Genomic DNA, 27735 nt, shown 5'->3' on the forward strand with positions numbered 1-27735 from the left:
ATGGAGATCCCCAATCGAACCACCGTTCAGGAGTTTATCTTCTCCGCTTTCCCTTATTCCTGGGTTAAGTCTGTTGTCTGCTTTGTTCCACTGCTCTTCATCTATGCTTTCATTGTTGTTGGAAACCTGGTCATCATCACAGTGGTCCAGTTGAATACTCACCTCCACACTCCCATGTATACTTTTATCAGTGCTCTTTCTTTCCTGGAGATTTTGTATACCACAGCCACAATCCCAAAGATGCTGTCTAGCCTGCTTAGTGAGAGGAGGAGCATTTCCTTCAATGGTTGTCTCCTGCAGATGTATTTCTTCCATTCCACCGGCATCAGTGAGGTGTGTCTCTTGACAGTTATGGCCTTTGACCGCTACCTGGCCATATGCAGCCCTCTTCATTATCCCTCTATCATGACCCCCAAGCTATGTACCCAACTGACTTTGAGTTGCTGTGTTTGTGGCTTTATCACACCCCTTCCTGAGATTGCCTGGATCTCTACACTGCCATTTTGTGGTTCGAATCACCTTGAGCATATCTTCTGTGACTTCCTCCCAGTGCTGCGTCTGGCCTGCACAGACACACGAGCCATCGTCATGATTCAGGTAGTGGATGTCATTCATGCAGTGGAGATTATTACAGCTGTGATGCTCATCTTCATGTCCTACGTTGGTATTGTGGCTATAATTCTACGTATTCGTTCAGCTGGAGGCTGCCACAAAGCATTTTCCACGTGTGTCTCTCACTTCATTGTCTTTTCGCTCTTCTTTGGCAGTGTGGCTCTCATGTACCTACGCTTCTCTGCCACCTACTCTTTGTTCTGGGATATAGCCATTGCTCTGGCCTTTGCAGTTTTGTCTCCCTTCTTCAACCCCATTATCTATAGCCTGAGGAATAAAGAAATAAAAGAAGCTATAAAAAAGCACATAGGTCAAGCTAAAATATTTTTTTCCATAAGACCAGGGACCTCAAGTAAGATATTTTAGTTGAGATTCTGTATAGTTGCTGGTTCCTCTTCACCTTCAGCTCTCAGCAATCTGTCTTTTCCTATCAACCTTCTATTCAAACTGGTCTCCCAAAGCTCACCAAACCAAACCAAACCAAACAAAAGGAAACAAATTCAGTAATAGCTAACGTCAATAACTTCTATTTAATCTTTACTCAGTTAGACATATTTTTCAATCGGACTTTATTAATTACATTTTCTGCCACTCAAGTTATTCAAAGTAAATTCATTTTGTTGAAATGTTCTGCATAAACATTTACTTTAATTTTAAAGCAATTAAAATATTTGTCTGTAAGACATGGTAATTTAAAAAGTGTCCTTCATAAGACTAAGTTTTATCCATGGTGCCTCTAGCTTCTGTAGTTGAAGAATGACTCAAATTTTTAAATTGAGTATCCAAGTATTGATCAATAAGCAATTTAATTAAGTAACTCATTAAATAATCAGTTTTTTCATGATAAATAAAAAACCTAGATGTTGCATTCACTGTGATCAAATGCATTGTACATATTAAGTAATAAACATAAAAATGATCTGTTGAATGAATAAACCAACATACCACCATGCTGCATTCTGATTGTTTTAGACAATCGATCAATTGTGTTAGGCAACAACTCTTTCAAGCTCTCTTCTTTGGCTTTTAGGATTCCAAACTCTTTTTTATCCTACCTCATTGACGCTTCTTTCTCTTGCTGAGTCTTCATGTCATACATGCTTTATAAAAAGCGATTTTTCTCCAGGGCTCATGATTCAGCTGGGATAGGATAAAGCTTATTACTGTGCAAATGTTAATAAATTTTTACCCTTCTCTAGCCTGCCAACACAAATCCTATAGCTGTCACTGTGATTTCCCCACTTTTGTGCCACAATCCTTTCATTACTTTTACTCCTAAATCTTATGATATTTTAAAATAAAATGGAAAGACAAGTTAAGGAGAGATCTTATAAAAAGGGTTAATGCTATCAAATAAAAGTCTGGGATACAGAAGAGAAGAAAAATCAGAGAAAACCTGTTGATTGTGGGTGCAGGGGGTCTGGGTAAAAGAAAGGCTTTAGGGGATACTTGGCTGAAGAACAAGAAGACAGAGGGAAAAAGAAATGCAAGAAGTATCACTGAGTTTAAGTCATGTATTTTTAATATTCTTCAAGTGACATGAAAAATGTCATTATTTTTCCAATTTATTGACTAATTGATGCTGTTGTAAGTGCAATATTTTTACAGAGCTGATCTACATAAAGCTCCATTATGTGAAAGGGTCACACCATTTTTTCTCTGTCCTCTCTACTTTTAAGTTTTTCAATAAATAATCCTTTCCTAAATATTATCAATATCCCTAAAAAGTAATATAGCTAACACTACCTACCTTACATCCATACTTTCTCAACTTCAAGCTTCTTTCCCCACTGCAAACTGAGCTGTTCTTACAACTTAAATCTGATTGCTTTATTAGCCTGCCTTAAAAACTGCTGTGATTAAACATACCTTCATTTCAAATTATGAACATAAAGTAATTTTACTAGTTCTGTGTGTGTGTGTGTGCATGCATGTAATAAAAAAAATTCCAAGCTGTGGGAAAAACAAGAGAAAATAAAACAGAGAAAAAAGTTCATCGTGTGTTGATGTTCCTGTTACCTTGTAAATGTGCTCTTAGTGAATACACAGGATTAAGGAAATATATGCCTTCTGGCCTGGAGAGGACAGAAACTGCTAACTTATTCCCTGTTAATTTTAAGTATATTTATTTTACCTAACATTGCACTGCATTTATTAATCAAATTTTTACTAGTAATAATAAAATACCATATGTGATGTTTAATATTGAGTGTCAACTTGATTGGATTGAAAGATACAAAGTATTGTTCCTGGGTGTGTCTGTGAGGGTGTTGCCAAAGGAGATTAACATTTGAGTCAGTGGACCGGGAAAGGCAGATCCACCCTCAATCTGGGTGGGCACAATCTAATCAGCTGCCAGTGCAGTCAGAATAAAAGCTAGCAGAAGAACGTGGAAAGACTAAACTGGTTTAGTTTTCGGGACTACACCTTTCTCCCACGCTCTATGGTTCTTGAACACCAGACTCCAAGTTTCTCTTCAGCTTTGGGACTCGGACTGGTTTCCTTGCTCTTCAGCTTGCAGATGGCCAATTGTGGTACCCCACCTTGTGATAGTGTGTCAATACGCTTTAGTAATACATCTATCCTATTAGTTCTGTCCCTTTAGAGAACCCTGACTAATATACCTAGTATATTCACAATTGTAATTATATTTATTGATAATAATATTAATGCAATTTTCCACTTATTGGGCACTCTTCACTTTTAAGACATTGTCATACACACGTGTGTGTGTGTACATACACATACATTACTTTATAGAAATTCTTTGCAATAGGTATTAATATCAGTACTGCTTTAAGAGGGAGGAAACTATAGCTTATAGGGCTTAAGCTTTTGTCCAAGGATACACATTTAGTAAGAAGCTGAGTTATAATTTGAACCCAGGTCTCTGCTTGTTCAAAAGCTTTTCTCTTAACTACCATGCTACATTTTTAAATATTCTAGCTATATTCTTGAGGAAATAGAGAGATGTATTATCTAACATTCTTTGGAGACTCCAAACCAATAGGATATTTATCTATTTATCTATAAAAATGTATTATAAATATTGGCTCATATGCTTATGGAGACCACAGACTTCATGATCTGCTGCCTATAAGCTAGAGAATCAGGAAAACTTGTGACATAATTTAACCTGAGTCTGAAGGCCTGAAAACCAGGGAAACTCATAGTATAAACCCAGGTCCAAATCCAAAGGCCTGAGAATCAGGAGCACCCAGTGTCCAAAGGCAGAAGGAGATGAATATCCCATCTCAAAACAAAAACAAATTTGCCCTTCCTTTACCTTTTTGTTCTATTTAGGGTTTCAAAGGATCAGAAGAGGCGGTAAATCCTTGAGTGATGTTTACTTTTTTCTTAATATCTCATAACTTAAATACTATGATGTAGAATTAACAATTATTAAATATTGATATAAAGCAATGTGTCTTATGTTATATAATAAAAATAAGAGAGGAAAGAAAACACATTTGCTAATGTGTGTATATATATGTGTGTGAGTATATATAAACATGTTCACAACAAAATAAGGAGGAAACACTCCTGGCAATTATAGTTATAGTTTCCATTTTTATAACTAGTCATGTTATCATAGCTAGTATTTATAACTACCTTCTTCTACTAGTCATTCTGTATTCACTTTGCCTTCATCAAGCACATCTATTGGTCATAGTTCCTTAACTGATATGGTGACCCGAACATTAATTCCTCAAGGATCTTGGTCATTAGTAGTCCTTTCTGGATTGTGGTGTTGTAATTTTTTATTGTCCTTAATCACAGGGCACGGAAATACTAAAGGCCATGCTAAAGAATCTCCTGTGTACCAGACATACTCTTCCTTCCCTTCACTGTGGAATCTATGGAATAACAGTCCAATTTAAAGCATTTCCTCTGCTTTTGGTGGGTCATCTTTTGAGCCATCTTTCAACCAATCAATCAACCAACCAATCAACCAACCAATCAACCAACCAACCAACCAACCAACCTATTACAGCCCTTTCCTACTCCCTGAGCTGGAACATTAAATTCAAAATCTCTGCTTAGTGAGCCCATATCAATAAATTTAACTTGATCCAACTTTATGTTCCTTCCACTATTTTTCCATATCCTTATTATCTATTCTCATATATGTTCTCTAGATTTCTTTTCATATATGTTCTCTAGCTTTCTCCCACTTTCCTGACAACCTGCATAACTCAGCAGAGGCAGCCGTAATCCTCCTAGGTACACAACTCCATTGACTTGGGAACCTCACCCCGATCCCCAACAGCAGCCACACTAGACCCACCCAGGGAGAGTCTAAGCTCATACACGCCTAGATTTCTTTTCTTTTCTTTTCTTTTCTTTTTTTGAGACAGAGTCTCACTCTGTCACCCAGGCTGGAGTGCAATGGCACGATCTCAGCTCACTGCAACCTCCACCTCCCGGGTTCAAGTGATTCTCCTGCCTCAGGCTCCTGACTAGCTGGGATTACAGGCGACTGCCACCATGCCCAGCTAATTTTTGTAATTTTACTAGAGATAGGGTTTCACCATGTTGGCCAGATTGGTCTCGAACTCCTGACCTCAGGTGATCCACCCGCCTCAGCCTCCCAAAGTGCTGGGATTATAGGCATGAGCCACCACGCCCGGCTGGCTTTTGTTTTTTATCCTTCTGCTCCTCATTTACCTATTCACCATCATTGGTAGTCTTATGGTGTTCTTTGCCATCAAACTGGATTTCTGCCTGCACAGCTCCTTGTATTTCTTCATCAGTGTCCTCTCCTTCCTAGAGATCTGGTATACCACCATCACCATCCCCAAGATGTTCTTCAACCTAGCCAGTGAGCAGAAGACCACCTCCCTGGATGGTTGCCTCTTGCAGATGTATTTCTTTCACTCCCTCGGCATCACTGAGGTTTGCTTGCTCACCACCATGGCTATGGACAGATACCTGGCCATCTGTAATCACCTTTGCTACCCCACAGTCATGACACCTTAGCTCTACACTCAGGTGATTCTAGGTTGTTGCATCTGTGGCTTCTTCACTCTGCTCCCTGAGATTGCTTGGATATCCACACTGCCATTTTGTGGTCCAAATCAAATACAGAATATTTTCTGTGACCTTGATCCTATCCTGAATCTAGCATGTGTGGACACTGGCCCAGTTGTATTAATCAAGGTTGTGGACATTGTACATGCCATGGAGATCATCACAGCTATAATGCTTGTGACTTTGGCTTACGTCCAGATTATTGCAGTGATCGTAAGAAACTGCTCTGCTGATGGATGCCAAAAGGCATTTTCTACCTATGCTTTCCACCTTGCTATTTTCTTAATCTTTTTTGGAAGTGTAGCCCTGATGTACCTGCTCTTCTCTGCCAAGTACTCCTTTTTCTGGGACACAACCATCAGCCTAATGTTTGCAGTGCTGTCACTGACACAATTATCTGTAGTCTGAGGAATAAAGAGATAAAGGAAGCAACAAAAAAAACACATGCACCAATCAATGATATGCACACATCATGTCAAATAAGACCAAATACACACCTCTTAATTATCAAAGAATATTTATGCAAATATTTACATTAATACGTTCAGTGTGTTTGTTGCTGCTGTGCTTCCTTTTTTGGTGTACAGGTAGTAAATGATGTTTAGTCGTTCTTATTATCTCTGTGGACTTAGTAAATGTCCTCAGAGGTTGATTAACCATAGAATTCAAAGAAAGTAAGATAAAACTGTACACAGGTCCTTGGTTTATTACTTTTTGAATTCAGTGAGAGTCATAAAATATTGTCTCTCCCCTGAGGTCTTCTCCAGCCTATTCATAGAGCAGTAAACACACATTTCTTTGTTTCTATAACACACTGTTTGGACCCTCTATTTGGCATGATTTTTATACTTTCTTATGTCACAGTTTATATATCTTATGTTTTTCTAATTTGTATGCTACTTGAAAGAAGGTATCTTACTGTGTTTATCTCCACATTCCCAAGCTTAACAGAATGCTTTGCCCATAGAAACTCTCTATAATAGTTTGCTGAATGAGTAAATGAATAATTAGAGGCAGCCTTTATCTCTTGAAGCTATACATTATAGAAAAGGAAACTCAGACTATTTTCATATTCAACAGAAAATGGCAGGGATAGGGGAGAGAATGTGTAAAGATAAGATGCAGAGTATATTTTCACTTAGAGACAATTTTTTTTCATTAAGACAGAATCTTGCCCTGTCCCTCAGACCAAAGTGCAGTGGCACAATCTCTGTTCACTGCAACCTCAGCCTCCCTGGGTTCAAGTGAACCTCATGCCTCAGTCTCTTGAGTAACTGGGATTACAGGTATTCGCCACCACGCCCGGCTAATTTTTGTTTTGCTTGTTGGTTTTGTTTTGTTTTGTTTTGTTTTAGTAGAGACGAGGTTTCACCATATTGCCCAGGCTAGTCTTGAACTCCTGACCTTAAGTCATCCACCTACTTCAGCCTCCCAAAGTGCTGGGATTACAGGCGTGAGTCACAGCATGTGGCCCATAGAGACCATTTTTAATGGTAAAATGAAGCTATACAACAGGTAATCCACTTAGATTTGTATGACTGACATAAACCTAGATGTTAAATGGGGCTTTCATTAATATCTTGAGACTCTAGTACCATAAACATAGTAATTAAACTTCATAGTTTAGTCATGGCTTTGAAGGCAATGATACATTTAGTTCCACACTTGGCTTTATTTCCTACTTGCCTCTATTCAAATGAGAAATTATATTCTTCCATTGAGCTCTTTTTAAGTTTATTTCCCTGAGTGGGACCACGTCACCAAGTATGCTGGTTTTGTAAAGCTTCTGAAAATTTAGGCTTAGATAATTCCCTTCGGGGTTGCTGTAATCAGAGATAATTATTAGTGGACAGGAGCATGAAGCAATTTTATGCAAGATATGCTAATGATACGTTGCAAAATTATTCTTTAAGAGATAAGTACTTAGCTTTATGAGAAATTATCCCATATCAAATCCCTGTCCTTTACATTCTGGTTTTCAAAATTGAATGATTCGGAATGAAATATATAAATTTAAAGGCTTAAATATATGTGGTTGACATTATTCAAATCAGTTTACAATAATAATTATTTTACTATGTAGACTTACATGCAAATGCTTTTTAGTCTGCCACCTAAATTGAGCCATATAATGATTTTCTGGAATAGGGATTAGTCATTACTGTACTTATTATATGCTTAATATATTTTAAGTAAATTTCCAATAATCATCTGATCATTAAATGCTAGAACCAGAATTTAAATCAGTGTATGTTCTGTTGGCCTAAGCTGTCTTCCAATTTCAATTACATAGTTAATTGCATTAAAGAAAACCATGGTTTTAGGGTTTTTCTTACTCAAAGCAGTAAAACCAAATAAGTCAACAGAAAGATAATAAAATAAATAAGAAAGTGAGAGATGATCAAGATAGGAAAAGAAAAGAGTTCTATTTCATTGATTAGAGAATTATAAATGAGCAATATATACATCTGATAACTTATACATTGCTCAAGTTTGCAGTTCTGTAAGCAAAGAGTCAAGGGACAAATAACCTTAGAAGACCTAAAGTGATAAATGAAGGTGGCTACAGTAAACTGCAAAAGGCCTTGTAAAATTTTTTGAATGACATTATCTACTGTTCTAACTCATTTATAAGTCAAAATTGGAGGAATTTTAAAATAAAAACTATTTCTGGAGAAACACAAAGTAAAAATTTAAAATAATACAAATTTTATGAGAAAAAATAGTTTTACATTTAAGTTAAAATATTTGTCTTTATTGGTAATCAGCAGAAAAAGCTGAACTCCAAAAGATCCACAGAAAATAGGTATGGATTTTATTGATTCCAGTTAAGAAGACTTTAGAATTTTTGGATATAAAGCATCTCTTAAAGTTTCTGAGTCTAGGAGAAGATCAAACAGATCACTTTGCTCTGATGCCTAAACAGAGGCTGAGGCAAGCTGTTCAGTGCTGATTAAACTGTCATGTAAAGTACAGACCCTCCCAGAGGTGATAACCATGGCCAAATACAGCAGCCCTCCAAATTATTCCTGCCCTTGTAAAGTGGTGTAAAATATATCTAAATATATAATTCTCATTTTAAAATCTCTCTAATTTTTGACTTCTAAATGGGCCAGAGCATTTAGATAATACAATTCAAAAAATAAAGTTTTTTTTGTTTGTCTGTTTGTTTTTGCAGATAACTGTATTCATTTTAACTTCACTTCAGGTCCTCTAAGATTATTTACCCCTTAACTTTATTTGAAAATTTACTTATTACTCAAGTTCATAATTCTCTAATAAAAAATAGAACTCTTTTCCAATTTTTCTTTAAATAATCTGTCTGTAACAAACCCTAGAGTCTCCTGTAAACTCTCAGCACCAATGTATATAGCATAGCATGCAGTTTTTATTCATTTTATTTTATTTATTTTACTTTAAGTTATGGGATACATGAGCGGAACATGCAGGTTTGTTACATAGGAATACATGTGCCACGGTGGTTTGCTGCACCTATCAACCCATCATCTAGGTTTTAAGCCCCGCGTGCATTAGGTATTTGTCCTAATGCACTCCCTCCCCTTGCCCCTCACCCCATGACTGGCCCCAGTGTGTGATGTTTCCCTTCCTGTGTCCATGTGTTCTCTTTGTTCAACTCCTACTTGTGAGTGAGAACATGCAGTGTTTGGTTTTCTGTTTCTTTTAGTTTGCTAAGGATGATGATTCCTAGCTTCATCCACGTCCCTGCAAAGGACATGAACTCATTCTTTTTTATGGCTGTATAGTATTCCATGGTATATATGTGCCACGTTTTCTTTATCCAGTCTATCATTGATGGGCATTTGGGGCATGCAGTTTTATAGATTGCACTTCCTTTTATACTTCCATGGTATTTGCCATCCATTTTTTTTTCTGAGTCCTTTTAAATAAGGGTCTCTATGTGATCAGAGCCAATGAATATTATTGGGAGATTGTAGAAGTAGAAGAAGAAAGTCAGAGGTCCAAGTGTTAAACCACCAAGGTATAAGACTTTTTCATCATGCCCTTTCTTCTATCTCAGCAACATGCCTTGTTATGTGGACTAATAATCATAAACAATGCTTAGAGACTGGAGAATCAATGTTAGTTTCAAGGGACTTTGAGTGCAGGATGGGACTGAATTTTAAGTCACTAAATGCCAGAGCAGCAGCCAGAGTACTGTCAGAGCAAACTTTACATGAATCTCTGCTGTCTACAATGACGGAAAACTCAAGGAACTCACCAGTTTTTATGTGTCAAAACTTTCCCCTGAATGTCTCCTGTGTACTTCCATATTGCAGTTTTGCTCTAAAGACTATGATTCTGGCCAGGTGCGGTGGCTCACTCCTGTAATTCCAGCACTTTGGGAGGCCGAGGCAGGTGGATCACCTGAGGTCAGGAGTTTGAAACCAGCCTGGCCAACATGATGAAACCCTGTCTCTACTAAAAATACAAAATTAGCCGGATATGGTGGTGCATGCCTGTAATCCCAGCTACTAGGGGGGCTGAGTCAGGAGGATCACTTGAACCTGAGAGGCGGAGATTGCGGTGAAGTGGGATTGTGCCACTGAACTCCAGCCTGGGCAAAGAGCGAGACTCCATCTCAAAAAAAAAAAAAAAACCAACCAACCAACCAAACAAACAAACAAAAAACACTATGATTCTTATACACTTTTTTTCTAATGTGATGAGAAACTTAACATGAGATCTATCCTCTTAACACATTTTGAAGTGTACAATACTGTATTGTTAACACTTATACGATGTGTTGTACAGCACAGCTCTAGAATTCAATCATCTTTCATGGATAAAACTTCATACCTACTTAATACCTATTTTTCCTTCCCTCAGCCTCTGACAAGCACTATTTACTCTGTTTCTATGAGTTGGACTATTTTATATACTTCATATAAGTAGTATCATGCAGTATTTGTCCTTCTGTGACTGGCTTATTTCACTTAGCATAATTTCATCAAGGTTCACTCATGTTGTCATATGTGACAGGATTCCATTTGTTATTATGACTGAATTATTTCAATTGTATGTACATGCCACTTTCATCAGTCATAGACATTTCAATTGTTTCCATTTCTTGACTTTCGTTAATAGTGCTGCGATAAACATAAAAGTGCAAAAGTGCAAATACCTCCTTACAATCCTGATTTTAATTCTTTTGGCTGTATACCCAGAAGTGGGACTGCTAGGTTGTATGATAGGTCTATTTTTCATTTTTAGGCAATGCTACACTGTTTTCCACAGTGGCTGCACCATTTTACATTTCTATCAACAGTGTACAATTGTTCCAACTTCTTCATATTTTCAGCAATACTTATTTTTCTATTCCTTTGAGAGTAGCCATCCTAACAGATATGAGATAATATCTCAGTATCACTTTGATTTGCATTTCCCTGATAATTAGTGATGTTGAGCACGTTTTCTTATACCTGTTAGCCAATTGTATGTTTTCTTTGGAAAATCATCTGTTCAAGTCCTTTGCTCATTTTCTAATTTTCGTTTTTGTTATAGATTTGAAGAAGCTCCTTGTATATTTTGGATTTTAACCTCTTGTTAGATGTATGAAAATATTTTCTTCCATTCCATAAGAGAACTTTTTTTTTATTGTTTATTGTTTTCTTTGTTGTGCAGAAGATGTTTAGTTTGATGAAGTCCAATTTGTCTATTTTTGCTTTTGTTGCATTTGTTTCTGGTACCGTATCCAAGAAGTACTTGGCAAGACCAAACAGATCACTTTGCTCTGATGCCTGAGCAGCGGCTGAGGCAAGCTGTTCAGTGCTGATTAAACTACTATGTAAAGTACAAACCCTCCCTGAGGTGATAACCATGGCCAGATACAACAGCCCTCCAAATTATCTCCATCCTTTTAAAACTGTATAAAATACTAAATATATAATTCTTATTATATATGATAAAAGTCATAAAGCTTTTTCCTTGTGTTTTTTTTTCCGGGAGTTTTACAGTTTCAGGTTGTAATTTAAGTCTTTAATCCCATTTGAGTTGATTTTTGTACGTAACATAAGGGTCCAATTTCATTTTTTTATATGAATATGCAGTTTTTCCAACACATATGTTGAAAAGACACTTTTATTTCCTTATGATCAGTTCTGCTGATTGGGCCATGCTATTTCTTTTTTTTTTTAAGATAAACATTATAGAATTAGTAAGCATTTTTACTTTCTTTTTATTGTGATGATTATACTTTAGTTCTAGGACACATATGAAGAACATGCAGGTTTGTTACGTAGGTATACACATGCCATGGTGGTTTGCTGCACCCATCAACCCGTCATCTACATTAGGTATTTCTCCTAATGCTATCCCTCCCCTAGCCCACCACCCCTGCAACAGGCTTCAGGTTGTGATGTTTCCCTCTCTGTGTCCATGTGTTCTCATTGTTCAACTCCCACTTATGAGTGAAAACATGTGGTGTTTGGTTTTCTGTCCTTATGATAGTTTGTGGAGAATGATGGTTTTCAGCTTCATCCATATCCCTGCAAAGGACATGAACTCATCCTTTTTTATGGCTGCATAGTATTCCATGGTGTATAGGTACCACATTTTCTTTATCCAGTCTTTCATTGATAGGCATTCAGGTTGGTTCCAAAGAGCTAATATCCAGAATCTACAAGGAACTTAAACAAATTTACAGGAAAAAAACAAATGACCCCATCAAAAAGTGAGCAAAGGATATGAATAGACACATCTCAAAAGAAGATATTTATGCAGCCAGCAAACATATGAAAAAAAGCTCATCATAACTGGTCATTAGAGAAATGCAAATCAAAACCACAATGAGATACCATCTCATGCCAGTTAGAATGGCGATCATTAAAAAGTCAGGAAACAGCAGATGCTGGAGACAATGTGGAGAAATAGGAATGCTTTTACACAGTTGGTGGGAGTGTAAGTTAGTTCAACCATTGTGGAAGACAGTGTGGCAATTCCTCAAGGATCTAGAACCATAAATACCATTTGACCCAGCAATCCCATTACTGGGTATATACCCAAAGGATTATAAATCATTCTACTATAAAAACACATGCACACATATGTATATTGTGGCACTATTCACAACAGGCCATACTATTTCTTTGGTCACAAGGTTATCACATGTTTGGCATTCTTGCTAAGATGATTCTGGAACAGGGAAACTGAACAAATAATGTTGATGGACTAAGAGAAGATTGACTAAAAAAATAAGGAGCAGAGTGCCATGATAGTCATATTGATATGGATTTGACTATTTAAATACTTTCAAACCAAATCACCATAGAATGAAACTTTGTTTTTTAGGGACTGTTTTCTCATATAAAGATGGGTATGATAATACCTGCCTCACAGAATTTTTAAAGATTAGAAATTAATGTAAATTGATCATGTTAATATATAAATATTTCATAGACATTGGTTCTTTTCTCTTAAAATAATTTCCTCTCCTTATCCCAACTTCAGACAAATGTTCCTCAGTGCATGTGTTATAGTGCAGTCTCTAAAATTATGTTCCTGCCTTCACTACTAAATTTGACTTGAATATAATGAAACTATATGGAAAAGTAAAGTAATCCAGACTTTCAAGAAGAGAATGTAAAGGACTCTCAGTTTTTCTATGTGAGATCCAAGAACAGGGGAAACCACAAATGTAGAATCAAAATCTTCTCTTGTAGATCATGGAAGTTAGATTATTCAAGCTGCATTTACACTGGAATGAAGTTTGTCATGGATAGCCCCACTGGCTTGTAGAAAGGTCTAAGAGCATCCCACTATTTTCTTTTTGCTTGTTTGTTTCATTTTTGTAAGTTAGTCTAAAATAACTATGCCTATGGAAAAAGTCTACCTCCTTTTGTCCTCCATTAAAATTAATACATACAGTAGGATGATTTATACCATATATATCAGAAGTCAGCCATATTTTCAACTTTTTTGTGACATCATTGGTTTGTCAAATAAGGTATCCTAATTTTTGTTTTACAAAATATTAATGAACACATCATATAACTTTTTTTGTTCCTTCCATTTAAATGATTAAGAGTACAACTAAATCAGATTTTTAAAGACCAAATTGTCGAGGTTAGGAATAAAATCTTATTTTGTGAAAGACTCTCTAGAAAAAGCCAGGATAATTCATTGACTTAAAGACTGTGAAAAATCTGCAGTTGAGTTGGATGAAGTTGTTGAGCTATATTTCCTAGAAATATATGGGTTTTTTTTCTAAGTTTTCATCCAAAAACCTTACTTTCATTTTTTAAGTCTTATTGAGTAACTTTGAAAGCCAGAGCCTCCCAAAACTGCTGAGTCACCCAGTATCTGTAAAACTTAGCAGTTGCCTCAGCTGAGTATGTCTTCTAAAGATAATGTCGATTGTGTATGGCTGATGGGATTCTAGGACCAAGAAAGAGGTTTTTTTTTTCCCCCCACATACTTAACGTTTCTATATTTCTATTTGAATTCGACTGGACAGTTCCATTTGAATTATTTCTCTCTCTCTCTCTCTCTCTCTGACACATTTTATCTTGCCAGGTTCTAAACCTTTAGGAAAAATGGAGCAATTTCCAAAGGAAACCGTGAGTACATATTTCTCTTCCATGCAATTTGTCACTAATATTATTAGGAAAGATGTTTCCTTTAAACTTTCTATACTATCTTTCCCAGGAATATTAAAAATTATTTTGGCTTTTAACAAGTAGATAATTTTAATTTTAACTATTTTTTGTGAACAATAACCTTGAGCTTATGTCTGTGCAGCACCAAGACCCAGTAATGGCTTAAGTCGGTTCCCAGAGAGAATAAGTAGGGAGTTTGAAGCAAAATAACACCTAGTAACAACGTGAGTCTCCACGGAATGATCTAATTCTATAGCCATGCCAGTAATGGCAATTCACAGAGTAGCAATTATACTTAGGAGGAATAATGGGAGATTAAAATTTAAACTCTATATTAAACATTTTGGCTGAGGTAAGCTAGGGAAAATGGTATCCATATCCAAATGAATGAAGGTGAACCCTACGGTGATTTTGCTGGATATTGTCACAAACAGGTTGGCTCCCTCTCTGGGAAAAGGATACTTATATATTGTTTTAGAGTAAAAGGTTTTATATTTCAAAAATCAATTGCAGACATGCTAATAATTTGAAATTTGTGATAATTGGGCAGAAGATAGCTGAACTTTTGATTTATAGTGTTTGTGAGTAAAGCAAGTAAAGAGTAAATATATGAGATTTATTTTTAAGTATGAAGAAAACAAAATTTTCAAACTGTTGCATATATCATTAACTAAACTAATTGCAAGCCATTCTTAATTATTTATTAAATAAAGTTAAAAATAATAAGCACTTCTCAACACCTTTTTAGCCCTTGAAAGCAATAACATTATATTTCTTTTTATCTATCTGAAATTATGTGATTTTGCTAATTTAAACTTGCTCCATGATCAGTTCAATATAATTCTATCTATAGAACTTAAATGCTAGCACAAATTTATGTAAAAAGTGAGGAGACTCTTCTGGATAATCAAGAATCTTTAACCTAAACAGTAGCTATGTCTGGTTAAAAATTACGTAAATATACTACAGCTCTTCTGACAATAGTCCCTACAGACTTCAGGATATCTGAATATAGGTCCAACATGAGTAAACACCTTGACACATATAAGCGGGGCAACACGTTAAATATTTGAGAACTAGCAATTAACAGCATCTTTTTAACTTGCAGGTTGTGGAGAGCAGTGGGCCAAAGGTTTTGGAAACAGCAGAAGAGATCCAGGAGAGGCGTCAGGAAGTGTTGACTCGGTATCAAAGTTTCAAGGAGCGGGTCGCTGAGAGGGGTCAGAAGCTTGAGGATTCCTATCACTTACAAGTTTTCAAGCGAGATGCAGATGATCTGGGGAAGTGGATCATGGAGAAAGTCAATATTTTAACCGATAAGAGCTATGAAGACCCAACTAATATACAGGTCACTCAGTTCTCTTGATTGCCTCAGAGCAGACCCTAAGATCTCTAGAGAAGGAAATAGGTTTTTCTTTATGTTAATGTTAATGGGTATGTGTGGGTACAATTAGATTCCATTTAGAAACAAAAATAAGTCAGTGGAGTGGGAAGTTAAAGAAATAAATTAATAGAAAATCTAAAAGTGCATTTTCCCTTATGAAGTTGGAGAGGTGAGACTGAGAAAATAAGAATCAAACAAAAAGCGGCAGTTTTTCAGTTATTGAAAGCACAGAACTGTTTCTTACAATGAACTTCCATTCAGAATATACATTTTTAAATCATTAACCAAGGATATTGCTTATTGATAAGGGCATAGGATACTTTACGTATTTTCATGGTGAAGCATTCATCAATGCCAAAAGTAAAAAATTACATCAATTTTTTTTCAGATCCAGCACAAATATTATGGTAATGTAAGTGTATATCTGGTTAACTGTAGTGGGACTGATGTAATGGAAAAATTAGACTGTCTGTTAGAAACAGTAATTCTGCCTCTAAATAGTCCATGTCTTCAACTTCATAAACATTGGGGTGTTATTTGCAAAGGAGATTTATTCTATATAGAATTTGATGGTTACAATACTCATCTGAAATTGATCTACAGGCAAAACAGCAACTGCAAATTCAAGAAATTTCTGACAAATCATGTGATTTTTGATATTTTGGGACATTAAGAAGGGAAATAGGGTGAAGAGTCATCAATGCTTCTGAAGCAACTGTTCTCCACTCTTCTCAGAAAGATAAGAGTTACCCAGGTTAACTAAAATCCAATTTAGTTAACCTGGTTAACTCAATTGCTATTCATGGCTCTTAAGTTTTTCCTAAAATGTTATTCATGGGTCTCAAGTTCTAATGAGAGGTTTCAGTAGAAGTTTGGTGAAAGCTCCTACCCGTTTCTGATCACCTAAAATTATAGCATGTGATATCTGTTCTCTACTCTTCTCAGAAAGATGAGTTAACCAGAGTTTTTTTTTTCCCCCTAAATTGCTATTCATGGCTCTTAACTTCAAAAGAGAGGTTTCAGTAGAAGAAATTTGGTGAAAGCACCTACCCCTTTCTGTTCACCTAAAATTATAGCATGTGGTGTTGTCATAATCAGAAGCAATTGATGTTGGACAGGAAACACCTAGAACAAGAGAAAAATAATGTGCTATATTGAATGGATCAATTTATAGATTACAAGAACAGGCACAGCATGCAAAAAAAAACCTCTCAATTTTTTAAAAAAAACCATTATTATAACTATCATCTTTCTTATTGTGCTCTACTTCCAAAAAAAATCAGTTATTCCTCTTTTCTGATGAGGAAGGACACTGTGTGTTACACTCCTTTATTCCTACGGCAGTCTATTGAGCCTTTAAAATAAGGCTCGGCATAGATCATAAGGCTCAGCATAGCTCAGGACAGTATTTACTGAAAACTTCCTAAAGCCAGTGGGGACAGGAAAATACTCTTTATGGCCTCTAACTGAGTCTGGGACCCTTTGAGAACCTGTGTTTGGTGGCTCTACATAGAGTGAACATTTCCCATGAAGACTGTGCTTCATTAGCCAAAAACTCTGATTTCTAAACTTTAGGGGAAATATCAGAAGCATCAATCCCTTGAAGCAGAGGTGCAAACAAAATCAAGACTCATGTCTGAACTGGAAAAAACAAGGGAAGAACGATTTACTATGGGTCATTCTGCCCACGAAGAAACGAAGGTATATGTATGGGCCCTTGAAGAAGTTTCCAATTATTGATTATGTTATCAGGGTTTTAATTGATTATATGAGATATAAACCTTGAGGTGGCTGGCTTGTACCCGGGACTCCTGCCTCTTATCTTTCCCGGGGGTTGAGGCAGAAAAAATGATGGGATATCTTTGTGTTTCTTGGGGTGAAGAGAGCTGTAATATTAAAGCTGTCATTAAATGGCATAAAATTCCTCCTACAACAGTGCAGGATAATTTGGCTCAAGATCAAGCCCACTTAAACCTGTTCCACATTATCCAGATCAATTAGTTTTTTTCCAATGTTCTTTCTAATTATTTCCTCTACCCTCAATGTCCTTGTCTCTTAACTTCTCCAAACAAGGAATGCTCTCTCATTTGACTGTTTTCCAAAATATTTTTCCTTTGTCTATGATGCCTCTTTCTTTTCATACACCATACCCTATGACTACTATTGCACCTCTCCAAACTGTCCCTTCTTATTACTTCTAAAAACTCCTAAATGTCATGTATTCAGAAAATTTTCTCTGAACATCTAGAACTGAAGATCATCACTATTTCAATAAGCATTCATACTCTGTAACCTATTATTAATGTAACAGCTATTTTTGGACTTAATATACGAACTCTTTCAAATGTTTGTGCTAATATTGTCAATTCAGTTTTTTTGTGTGTGAGTGACCTTTTTACTGTTTATGTATTTTTTAAATTGTCAAAACAAATTTGCATTATATATCTTAAAACTGGGTCTGGCCTTTCTATAGATAGCATAAAAATTCTAGCCCATTCTGTCCTCAAAATATGGTCAAGGAACACAGATTTTAGACAGAATAGAATCTTATTTTAAAGAAGAATCCATAAAAGGAAAATTTCAAAACTTGTTTATTTGTATAAAGTATAACTAACTTTTGTATTATGCACAGTTTTGCATGTAACCAGCATCTACATTAATTATAATATTTGAGAAATGTTTGAAATATCTTCATTTCTGTCAGAATCACTGGGGCGATAGCAAATGGTACCATTGCAGGGTTTAAAGACATATGTGGTCCACATGCTACCCAGAGCAATGGAGTAGTTGAAAAATATAAGATTCTTGAAGATATGACATAGGTGGCAATTTCAGTTATATAAGACAGGTAATACATAATGTTCTGAGTTAATCTGGCATTCAAAGCCCTCTGTAGAGTCTCAAACTGTATAGTCCCAAAACACTGTTATTGTTTTGGTGCCAATGATTTCCTTATAACTTATAAAAATTATAGCTCTCACACTTTCTGGCAGACAATTCATGCTAAGTTTCTCCTACGCCTTTGCTATTGCTGTTTGCTCTTCTTAGAACATGCTACACTTATTATTGACCTGTCAAAAATCTTTCTGCTCTGTAAGGCTCAGTTCAAATGAACACTTTTCCATGCTTTCTTCCTCCTTCCCATCTTATTGTTTGTAATTATTCCATCCTTTAAAACTGCAAAGCATTTTTACAAATTGTTCTCTTACATAAGATCACATTTGGCTTGGCTTATTAGCTATTTCCATATATCTATCCTATTTCCTCTTTTAAATATTTGTTGAGCAACTAATGCATGAGTAACTGAGAGAAGAATTTTTATCCAGGTCTCTTTCTGCACAAGTCTCTGAGTGTTTCCCTGCTCCCAGTGTCTGTGGCTAAGTGGTTCTGCCCCTCTTTCCTAAAGGCCCACATAGAGGAGCTACGCCGCCTGTGGGACCTGCTGTTAGAGCTGACCCTGGAGAAGGGTGCCCTGTTGCTGCGGGCCCTGAAGTTCCAGCAGTATGTACAGGAGTGTGCTGACATCTTAGAATGGATTGGAGACAAGGTATCGAACTTAAAACAGCAATCACAGAGGGCCTCCCACTCCTCTGTCCCAGGTACCCCATAGCAAATTACCGGAGACTACTCACAAGGAAATCAGGATGTCTGTTCCTGGCCTTTGTTCTCTGGAACAAGAGGAAATTGGGGCCAAAATTTAGGGGTATCTGGAGGTTAACATTGTATGGAAGTAAGTCTTAACATATGGATCTGAATACGAAAAAGGCAAGACTTACACAAAGACCATGCATTGAAAGATAATTAGGCTCATCCCTCTTCCACTTCCATGATTTTTAACTCCTTCTCCTATGTTTTTGCTCTTACTCTGGGGTCTGGCTGAGAGTATTGACAGCTCTTTCTCTAATCCTTTGTGTCTCAGTGCCTATAAAGATGGAGGGTTTTATTTTTCTAAATACTTAAGGAACAATTTAATAGGACTAAAGATTTAGATAAGCAAATGCCTAACAAAATACTTTCATAGATACTGAGTATGTTGAATTGAGTAGAAACAGGATGAATTTATCCCTCATGTTTCAAAACACAAAAGGGTACTTTCAGGATCTCTTGCCAGTAATGCCACAAACTTGATAAAGAACTGCCCGAAAGAGCACTTTCCTTTGTGCCAAGGTGCTACCTTAACAAATATACTTCTGCTGCTGGCCTTTCCCAGGAGAGCTTCTCCCAGTCTCCCCCAGTATCTCCATTTGAGTTATCCTGGGAATGCAAGCAGGAGTTTTGAGTTTTTGACCTACAGAAACTCCTAAATGTTTGCTGGCAACTCAATAAACTTATGTGTCTACAGGAGGCTATAGCGACATCAGTGGAGCTAGGTGAAGACTGGGAGCGCACCGAAGTTCTGCATAAGAAATTTGAAGACTTCCAAGTGGAGCTGGTAGCTAAAGAAGGGAGAGTTGTTGAAGTGAACCAATATGCCAATGAGTGTGCTGAGGTGAGGTGGGAGCAAAATATTCACTCCGTGCAAAGGGTTCTGATCTTTAAGAATAACTTCTGGCCATTAGTAGATGGATATGAAGGAGATGGGGCATTGTGAGAAAACAGAGGTTGGCATGTCCCTGGAGTAACATATTCTGAGCAGTTTCCTCTCCCCTCTGGACCCACCCCTTACAAGTCTATTGAAATGGAGGGTTGAGAGAGAAAGAGAGAGTGTGTTTTTGTGTGTTTGGAGAAATTAAATACACAATAGGCAGTGAAGCTATTGCCATTTATAGTAGCTCCTGTACCATGCAGTACACTGATTACTCATGTTAATGGGGCACTCTTTCTTCATGAAAAAACACAAAAATAAAGTAGCAGAGCATATAAAATAATGTTGAGCTATCATTATTTATACATATATATGCATATGTAATATCATTATAAAAGATTATTTCGGAGGATTGAGGAAGGAAAGGAAGCAGTTTTACTTCTATTTACTTAAGAAAATACTTAAGTTTGTGATGTGTATATATATAAGTTTACATGTATACGTAAGTATATAGATATAAAATAAATAAACTCCAACAGTTGGCTATATTTTGCTTTTCCATTTATAGTTTCATTATGATTGCAGCTCTATAGTGAGAATGATTTTCCTGACTTAATAAAAAGACTTCAGAATGAATGAGTGCTGGAGTAGGAAAAATAACCTATGTTGTCCTATTTTTCTTTCAGGCCATATTTCCAGTAGTTTCTAAATTTTCTACCTCCATCACTTTTCTCTTGCTGTGGAAGTTTTTCATTTATCTATTACTGTCTAACTAATCAAGAAACTTAACGTCTTACTTGTTAATGACTCTGTGAGTCAGATGATTGAGCTGCTCTGCTGGGCTGTTTTCCTGATCTTACCTGGCATTTTTATGTGTCTGAAGTGATCAGGTGGCTCAGCTGGGGTGAAGGATCTAAGGTGGCCTCAATCCCATGTCTGGGGCCCTGGTGAGGATGATTTGGGAGGATTGAGGAGATCTCTGGGTGACCTCTCATCATGCAGTAGACCATGCTTCTTACATACCAGTGTTACAAGAGTGTGAGAATAGAAAATGAAAGTTTTCTTGAGGCCTAGGTGCTGGAACTCATAGAAAATTACTTCTGCTACTTTTCATCAGTAAGCAAGTTAAAGACCATCCAAGATCCAAGACTTGAGGAAACATACTCTACCTTTTGAAGGGATGAGCAGCAAAATAGCATGCCATTTTTTCCAATCTATCATAGAAAGAATAAATCCAACACAGCTAGGTTATATTCTGTGCTCTCGAGTGGGGCCTACACTGCTGTAATAGAAAGAACCATGTACTTGAGAAGGAGAATGTAGAAAATTCTGTCTGGAGAGACTTGGGAATGGGAATGAAAATGGAGAGAAACAGGGACAGGAAGAGTAAGGAGACTTAGGCATATGGGAATGCCTCAAAATTGCAAAGTATCAAAATAGACTGATGCTTCCAGCTTAATCTAGTATTCACAGATCTCACTACTTTGGATGGTTTGCAAAAATGTCTGAAATTTTATTCAAAATCATACGTGAAAGCACGTGTCTATAATTCTGGGAAGAGAAAAATAGCTTTTATTGGATTCTCAAAGGTGTGAGGACCACAAAAAAGTTAAGACCCACAGCACTAGTCTTTGAGAAAATTAAGTCATATTTCATAAAAGGAATTTCCTCTTCTTTTCCTTGGTTTCCAGGATTTCAAGGAGATCTCAAGCATTGACAAGGTGGAGCTCTAAAAATAACATCAGGGCTGGGCAACCTGTGCTAATAGGCTAGTCCACTGCTGTGGGCACAGATGCAACATCTGGCAGGTTGTTTTTCTAGGTTTTGGTAGTGTACATCAAGTTGGAGCTAGGGAGGAGGGCTATGATGAAGTTCAGTGTCTGGCTACAGTGGTCAGTTTTCACTTCTGTAAAAGTATGAACTAATGTAAAATGAAAAGTGTTTGAATAATTTTTTAAATATAATCTCTTCTCTGTATAACTCCAGTGTTGTTTTCCTTCAACAGGAAAACCATCCTGACCTACCCTTAATTCAGTCTAAGCAAAATGAGGTGAATGCTGCCTGGGAGCGCCTTCGTGGTTTGGCTCTCCAGAGACAGAAAGCTCTGTCCAATGCTGCAGACTTACAACGATTCAAAAGGTATGGATCTGGCCACTGCTTTACAGAAAACTTTGAAGTGCTTTATAAAAACCGTGTCTTTGTATTAGGCTCTTTCTACTTCTGTTAGCAATTAGTGGTCAACCCTTCAAACAAAAGTGGATCATGTACTTGCCTTTGGGACAGCAAAGGAGAAGGTAAAGAAATCTGTAACCTACTCTATGGCCAAGGATGTAGAGATTGGAGATCAAAATAACTAAAAAAGTAGCGGTAATTTAGGAATGGAAGCGCTGCAGACGGAAGGGAAGCAGGTTAATAATTAAATGGAAGGTGGAGTTAGGAAGAAGAAAAGCATTCGTAAAGAGCTGACCCAGATATGGAACATATCTCTAGAGGCTCAGCTGTCAAGAAGCCCAGGACCTTAACATCTCAATAGAAATAACCATTAAGTAAGAACATTTTATATTACTTTTTGCTAGTATGTAGGAAGAAAGGATAATTGCTCCTGGGTCAACTAGGATGGTCCTTGCTGTGAGTTCTGTTGGACCGTTTGCCCTGTAATGCCTGCTGTCTTCTTTGGTTGGAGCTCTCGTTAATGTCTGCAGGGATGTGACTGAAGCCATCCAGTGGATCAAGGAGAAGGAACCTGTACTCACCTCCGAGGACTATGGCAAAGACCTTGTTGCCTCTGAAGGACTATTTCACAGTCACAAGGGACTTGAGAGAAATCTTGCAGTCATGAGTGACAAGGTAAGGCGCTGTTAGAGAAATGGCTAGCCTGTTGAGCTAGAAGAGGCAATTGTTGATTATCTTGCCTGTTACCATGCCTCCAGAGAGCACAATAAGTTCACTGTTTTCAATGAAGAAGAAATTGTGTGCACTTGAATACGCTTCTTCATTCTAGTTCATAACTCGTACGTGGATACTGGATATACCTTAGTTTCATTTGAATTATTTTTATTTAAATATACACATATGTTTTATATTCTCTTGTGTTTTCCTAACTTATTTCACAATTTAAAAACAAAACAAATACACCTTCAAGGTTGATTCCTAATCTCACTGAGTAAAATACACCGTGGCCAGACTCTACCCTTTCATCTAACCACATTTTGTTCTGTTGCAGCTGAATCCTGATTCTTTTTGTACTCAGTAGATCAGAAAAACATTGTCTTCTCCTTTTAAAATAAACTTCAAGACACTTAATGCTAAACCTACCTTTAGGTTTCCTTTTAAAACCTGGAAAACCTCAGGCACACTAGAACTTAGAACAAGCCTATTTTCTTAAATGATTTCCATCCTTTACTTCTTCCCCTCACAAATGTAGCCAGAACGTAAACCAATTACTACTGAGAGTGCACAGGGGAGTCAGCCCACAGAAAGATCCACATTTGCTGTAATTTAATTTTAGGCCTATCCCTGTGTCCAGTTTCTGCAAACTTCCACCATTCTACTTTTTCTTTCATTCTTCCTTTTTGTTGTTGTTGTTTTTGGTTTTTTCCGTAATAATGAATAATAAAACCCATAATTTGACAAATAATGGTATTGAAATTCCAATCCCTAGACATCATCTGATTATAGTTGAGTATAATGAAAGGGCTAATAACATGTGAAAACCTACCCATATCCACATTTTGCCCTAGTAACCCTGCTCCTCAGAGGTTGTGCTGAAAATTATCCAGCGTTACTGAAATTTTCTTGGCCTTGTGGACAGAAATGTCTTTCTGCCTCCCACAGTAATATTTAGGGAAATGTTATAGAGGGGTGGAGAAGGAAAAAGTTAGTTTGGAACCTTGCTCCCGACATTTTCTAGCTGAATGATCTTAAGCAAATAAAATACTTAATCTCTCAGTTTTCGCATAAAAGAAAAATAAGAGTAATTGCTACCTCATGGTATTATTAAATGAATAATATAAAATGAGAACATTCATGTAAAGTACTTAGCATAATGAGAGACTGAAAAGTACTTAGTGAATTGTAATTATCAATATAGTACATTAGTATATTAATAGAAATCTATTCATATGTCTATTTCTAAATTATTATTATTCATATGATTTTTTATACCTCTCCCACAAAGCTTTGCCAGGGGGAGTCAGAGTACTTGGATTTCCTACTAGGTTTCTTTTTCATCCCAAAGGTGAAGGAGTTATGTGCTAAAGCAGAGAAGCTGACACTTTCCCATCCTTCAGATGCACCTCAGATCCAGGAGATGAAAGAAGATCTGGTCACCAACTGGGAGCATATTCGTGCCCTGGCCACCAGCAGATATGAAAAACTGCAGGCTACTTATTGGTGGGAAATCCCTCCCCTTTATTGCTCTACCTATCTCTACAGGGCCCAGATGTAATAGCAAGAGAAGAAATAAGAGTAAAGGGAGTCAAATAACGAGAGAATCAGCTCTCCTGCCTGCTCAGTAGAGACAAAAGATTTAAGTTGCCAAAGGAAGTCCTTTGTGACTGATATAATATAGTAGCACCCCCTTATCTGTGGTTTCAGTTACCAGCAGTCAACCACAGTTTGAAAATGTTAAATGGAAAATTCCAGTAATAAATAACTTATAAGTTTTAAATTGCTTGTTATTCTAAGAGGCATGATAAAATTTCTGCCTGGTCCACTTTGTCCCACTGGAAGATGAATCATTCCTTTGTCCAGCATATCCTTGCTGTATATCTACTCACTCATTAGTCACTTAGTAGCAGTCTAAGTTATGGATTGACTGTCTTAGTATCACAGTGCTTATGTTAAATAATTCTTATTTTATTTAATTGTTCTATTTTATCATTAGTTATTGTTATTAATCTCTTGCTGTACCTAATTTATAGATCAAACTCTATTATAGGCATATAGGTATAAGAAAAAAACATAGTGTATATAGTGTTTGGTACTATCTGCAGTTTCTGGCACCTGCTGGGCATATTGAAATGTATCTCCCACAAATAAAGGGAGACTCCTGTGATCAGTATCACACCTCCACTCATCTGCAAATTTCCATCTTCCCCTGCTTGTATTATTGTGGGATGCTATGAAGTGGCTCAAAAAGCTGGAAAAGCAACTGAAGAAACATTTCAAAATTGTGACTCTAGATAAGGAACTGAAAGACATGCAATACAAGCTGAAGAGCATCAAAATAACTTCAGTATTATTTCCTGAATGTGGATTCCAAGCTTACAAAAACCCCTAATAATCAGGCATCATTTCAGTATTAATTCTTATGGTTAGTCCTTAAATAACCAGAGGACAGTGCTTGTCATATGGTTGTGATTTCAAAACAAAAGATGAGCATTTAACTTTTTAAAATAGGAAACTGTTTTGCAGCTCTTGTTTCTTATTAACGGGTTAAAGATGAGCTAGATAGATGAGGAATCCTAACGCTAATTCTAGTTCTTCCTTCCCACAAGGTGATTCTTATTTATATAACAACATGTTTATTGGTTGCATTGTGAGCACCTTACTCCATTTTAAGTACCTCTAGGGTAGGTGTGACCTTGAGGTGGTGGAGGTGTAATGCTCATGGGTCACATCCCACAGCAACACACGTACCCTAGAAATATAAAACCTGGGGTGAAGGACTTACAACCTGCACCAAATCTCTGACTGTAAATAACAGGAAATAATCAGGAAAAAGGGAACCTAGGGTTAGAGTAAGGAGCATCTCACACATCTTACATCATCCCAAACCTAAATCTTTGTTCAATGTCCTTTCATATCTGGTTTCTCCTTCCTGTCTTTTACCTCACTTTTCCCACAGGTACCATCGATTCTCATCTGACTTTGATGAACTCTCAGGCTGGATGAACGAGAAGACTGCTGCGATCAATGCTGATGAGCTGCCAACAGATGTGGCTGGTGGAGAAGTTCTGCTGGACAGGCATCAGCAGCATAAGGTAAAGAAGAAAGGCTCCCCAGTAGGAGGAGGGGGCAGGTTATTTGGCTGAATGCCAGAAATGCCAGGTTTCTTGCTGCATTTTGAGACACTTTGTTTTGTGGCCACAGCATGAGATTGACTCTTACGATGACCGATTTCAATCTGCTCGTGAGACTGGTCAAGACCTCCTGAATGCCAATCATGAAGCCTCCGATGAAGTTCAGGAAAAGGTAATCTAGTTTAACAGAGTTTGTCAAATTCCAATTATATATGTAGTCATTACATAATCTCACAATAATATGATAATCTCTAAATGGGAAAAGAATAGAAGTCATTTAAACGTATTAATAATATGAATCAAACTTTTACGCTGCTTCCTTTCATATACAGTTATCACTTATTATCCATGGGGCATTGGTTCCAGGACCTCCCTCAGGTGCCAAAATCTGCAGATGCTCAAGAAACGGCATAATATTTTCATACGATGCATGTACATTCTCCTGTACACTTTAAATTATCTTCAGATTACTTATAATACTTCATACAATGTAAATGCTATGTAAATAATTGTTATACCGTATTATTTAGGGAATAAGCAAAAAGTCTGTACATGTTCAGTACAGATGGAATTTTTAAAAAATATTTTATACCCATGGTTGGTTAAATCTACAGGTGTGGAACCTACAGATATGGGGAGTTAACTCTACTGTTTTGCTAAACTGAGTCACTTGAAATTTTCAAGACATGATGTGTGCTTCCTCATCTCTGAGCCTTTATTTCATCAACCCTCTGACTTCTACCTAATTTGAAACCTCCATTCCATTTTGCCTCCTGACGTATGCCCAGTTTCGTGACCTTCCCATGCTCATCTCTAGACTGTAAACTCCAGGAGGACTGCACCTTATTCATCTCTGGGTTCCCCACAGTGCCTAGTACAGCATCTGACATGGTTGACATCTGTGCATGTTCTTCTTTCCTCTATACAATCTCAAATTAAGCTGACATTCCTGCATCTGTGATTTTCAAATTTGCATTAAATAACAGGACAATCTTAAACACCCAGCATTCCACTGAATGAAGAAATCAGTTTTACCATCATCCTAACCTCCTACATCATAGGGCTTCACCTCTGCACCTTGATCCACAGAGATATTGCACCAGTGGCAGAGTCTAGGCACACCTTGGAATGATAGTTACAGTAAGATCCGCATGCCTCTTTGCATCTCACTAGATGCCAAGCACAGCCTCTAGCACTGTGCAGTGGATGAGGTTGAGATAACCGAGTTTTGAATTCTCCCAGAACTCTGTGGGGACATTATAATATAGTTTTTTTTTTTGTTTTTTTGTTTTTTTGTGTGTGACAAGGCTCTGTCAAAGATAAAGCAGAACTCAAAGTCCTTAAAAACTTAACAGTTATCCTGGGATTCTGATAGTTTATTCTGCTTTTTTGTTGTTGCTGACAGAGTATCACTCTGTCGCCCAGGCTGGAGTGCAGTGGCCAATCTCAATTCACTGCAGCCTCTGCCTCCCGAGTTCCAGTGATTCTCCTGCCTCAGCCTCCTGAATAGCTGGGACTAGAGGTGCACACCACCACATCTGGCTA

The 27735-nt window shown here is 37.0% G+C and overlaps 2 protein-coding genes across 2 annotated transcripts in view; both read left to right on the plus strand.

The window, feature by feature from the left end:
• LOC100981216 (olfactory receptor 6K2) lies at positions 1–978 on the plus strand. Its single transcript, XM_008974469.4, has one exon. It carries the CDS (start codon positions 1–3, stop codon positions 976–978), a length of 978 nt encoding a protein of 325 aa, XP_008972717.2.
• A 13022-nt stretch (positions 979–14000) lies between these two features.
• The window catches only part of SPTA1 (spectrin alpha, erythrocytic 1), a 75445-nt gene continuing 61710 nt past the window's right edge, over positions 14001–27735 (plus strand). The window contains exons 1-11 of the mRNA XM_063598937.1: positions 14001–14054; positions 14176–14219; positions 15367–15606; positions 17218–17343; positions 19049–19189; positions 19985–20131; positions 22173–22306; positions 22870–23014; positions 24405–24559; positions 26016–26151; positions 26261–26362. Of these exons, the coding sequence (XP_063455007.1) occupies positions 14196–14219; positions 15367–15606; positions 17218–17343; positions 19049–19189; positions 19985–20131; positions 22173–22306; positions 22870–23014; positions 24405–24559; positions 26016–26151; positions 26261–26362 (1350 nt within the window). The 5' untranslated portion in view covers positions 14001–14054; positions 14176–14195. The remainder of the gene's footprint in view (positions 14055–14175; positions 14220–15366; positions 15607–17217; positions 17344–19048; positions 19190–19984; positions 20132–22172; positions 22307–22869; positions 23015–24404; positions 24560–26015; positions 26152–26260; positions 26363–27735) is intronic.

Source organism: Pan paniscus, chromosome 1 (assembly GCF_029289425.2).
Source record: "Pan paniscus chromosome 1, NHGRI_mPanPan1-v2.0_pri, whole genome shotgun sequence".
Classification (NCBI taxonomy): domain Eukaryota; kingdom Metazoa; phylum Chordata; class Mammalia; order Primates; family Hominidae; genus Pan; species Pan paniscus.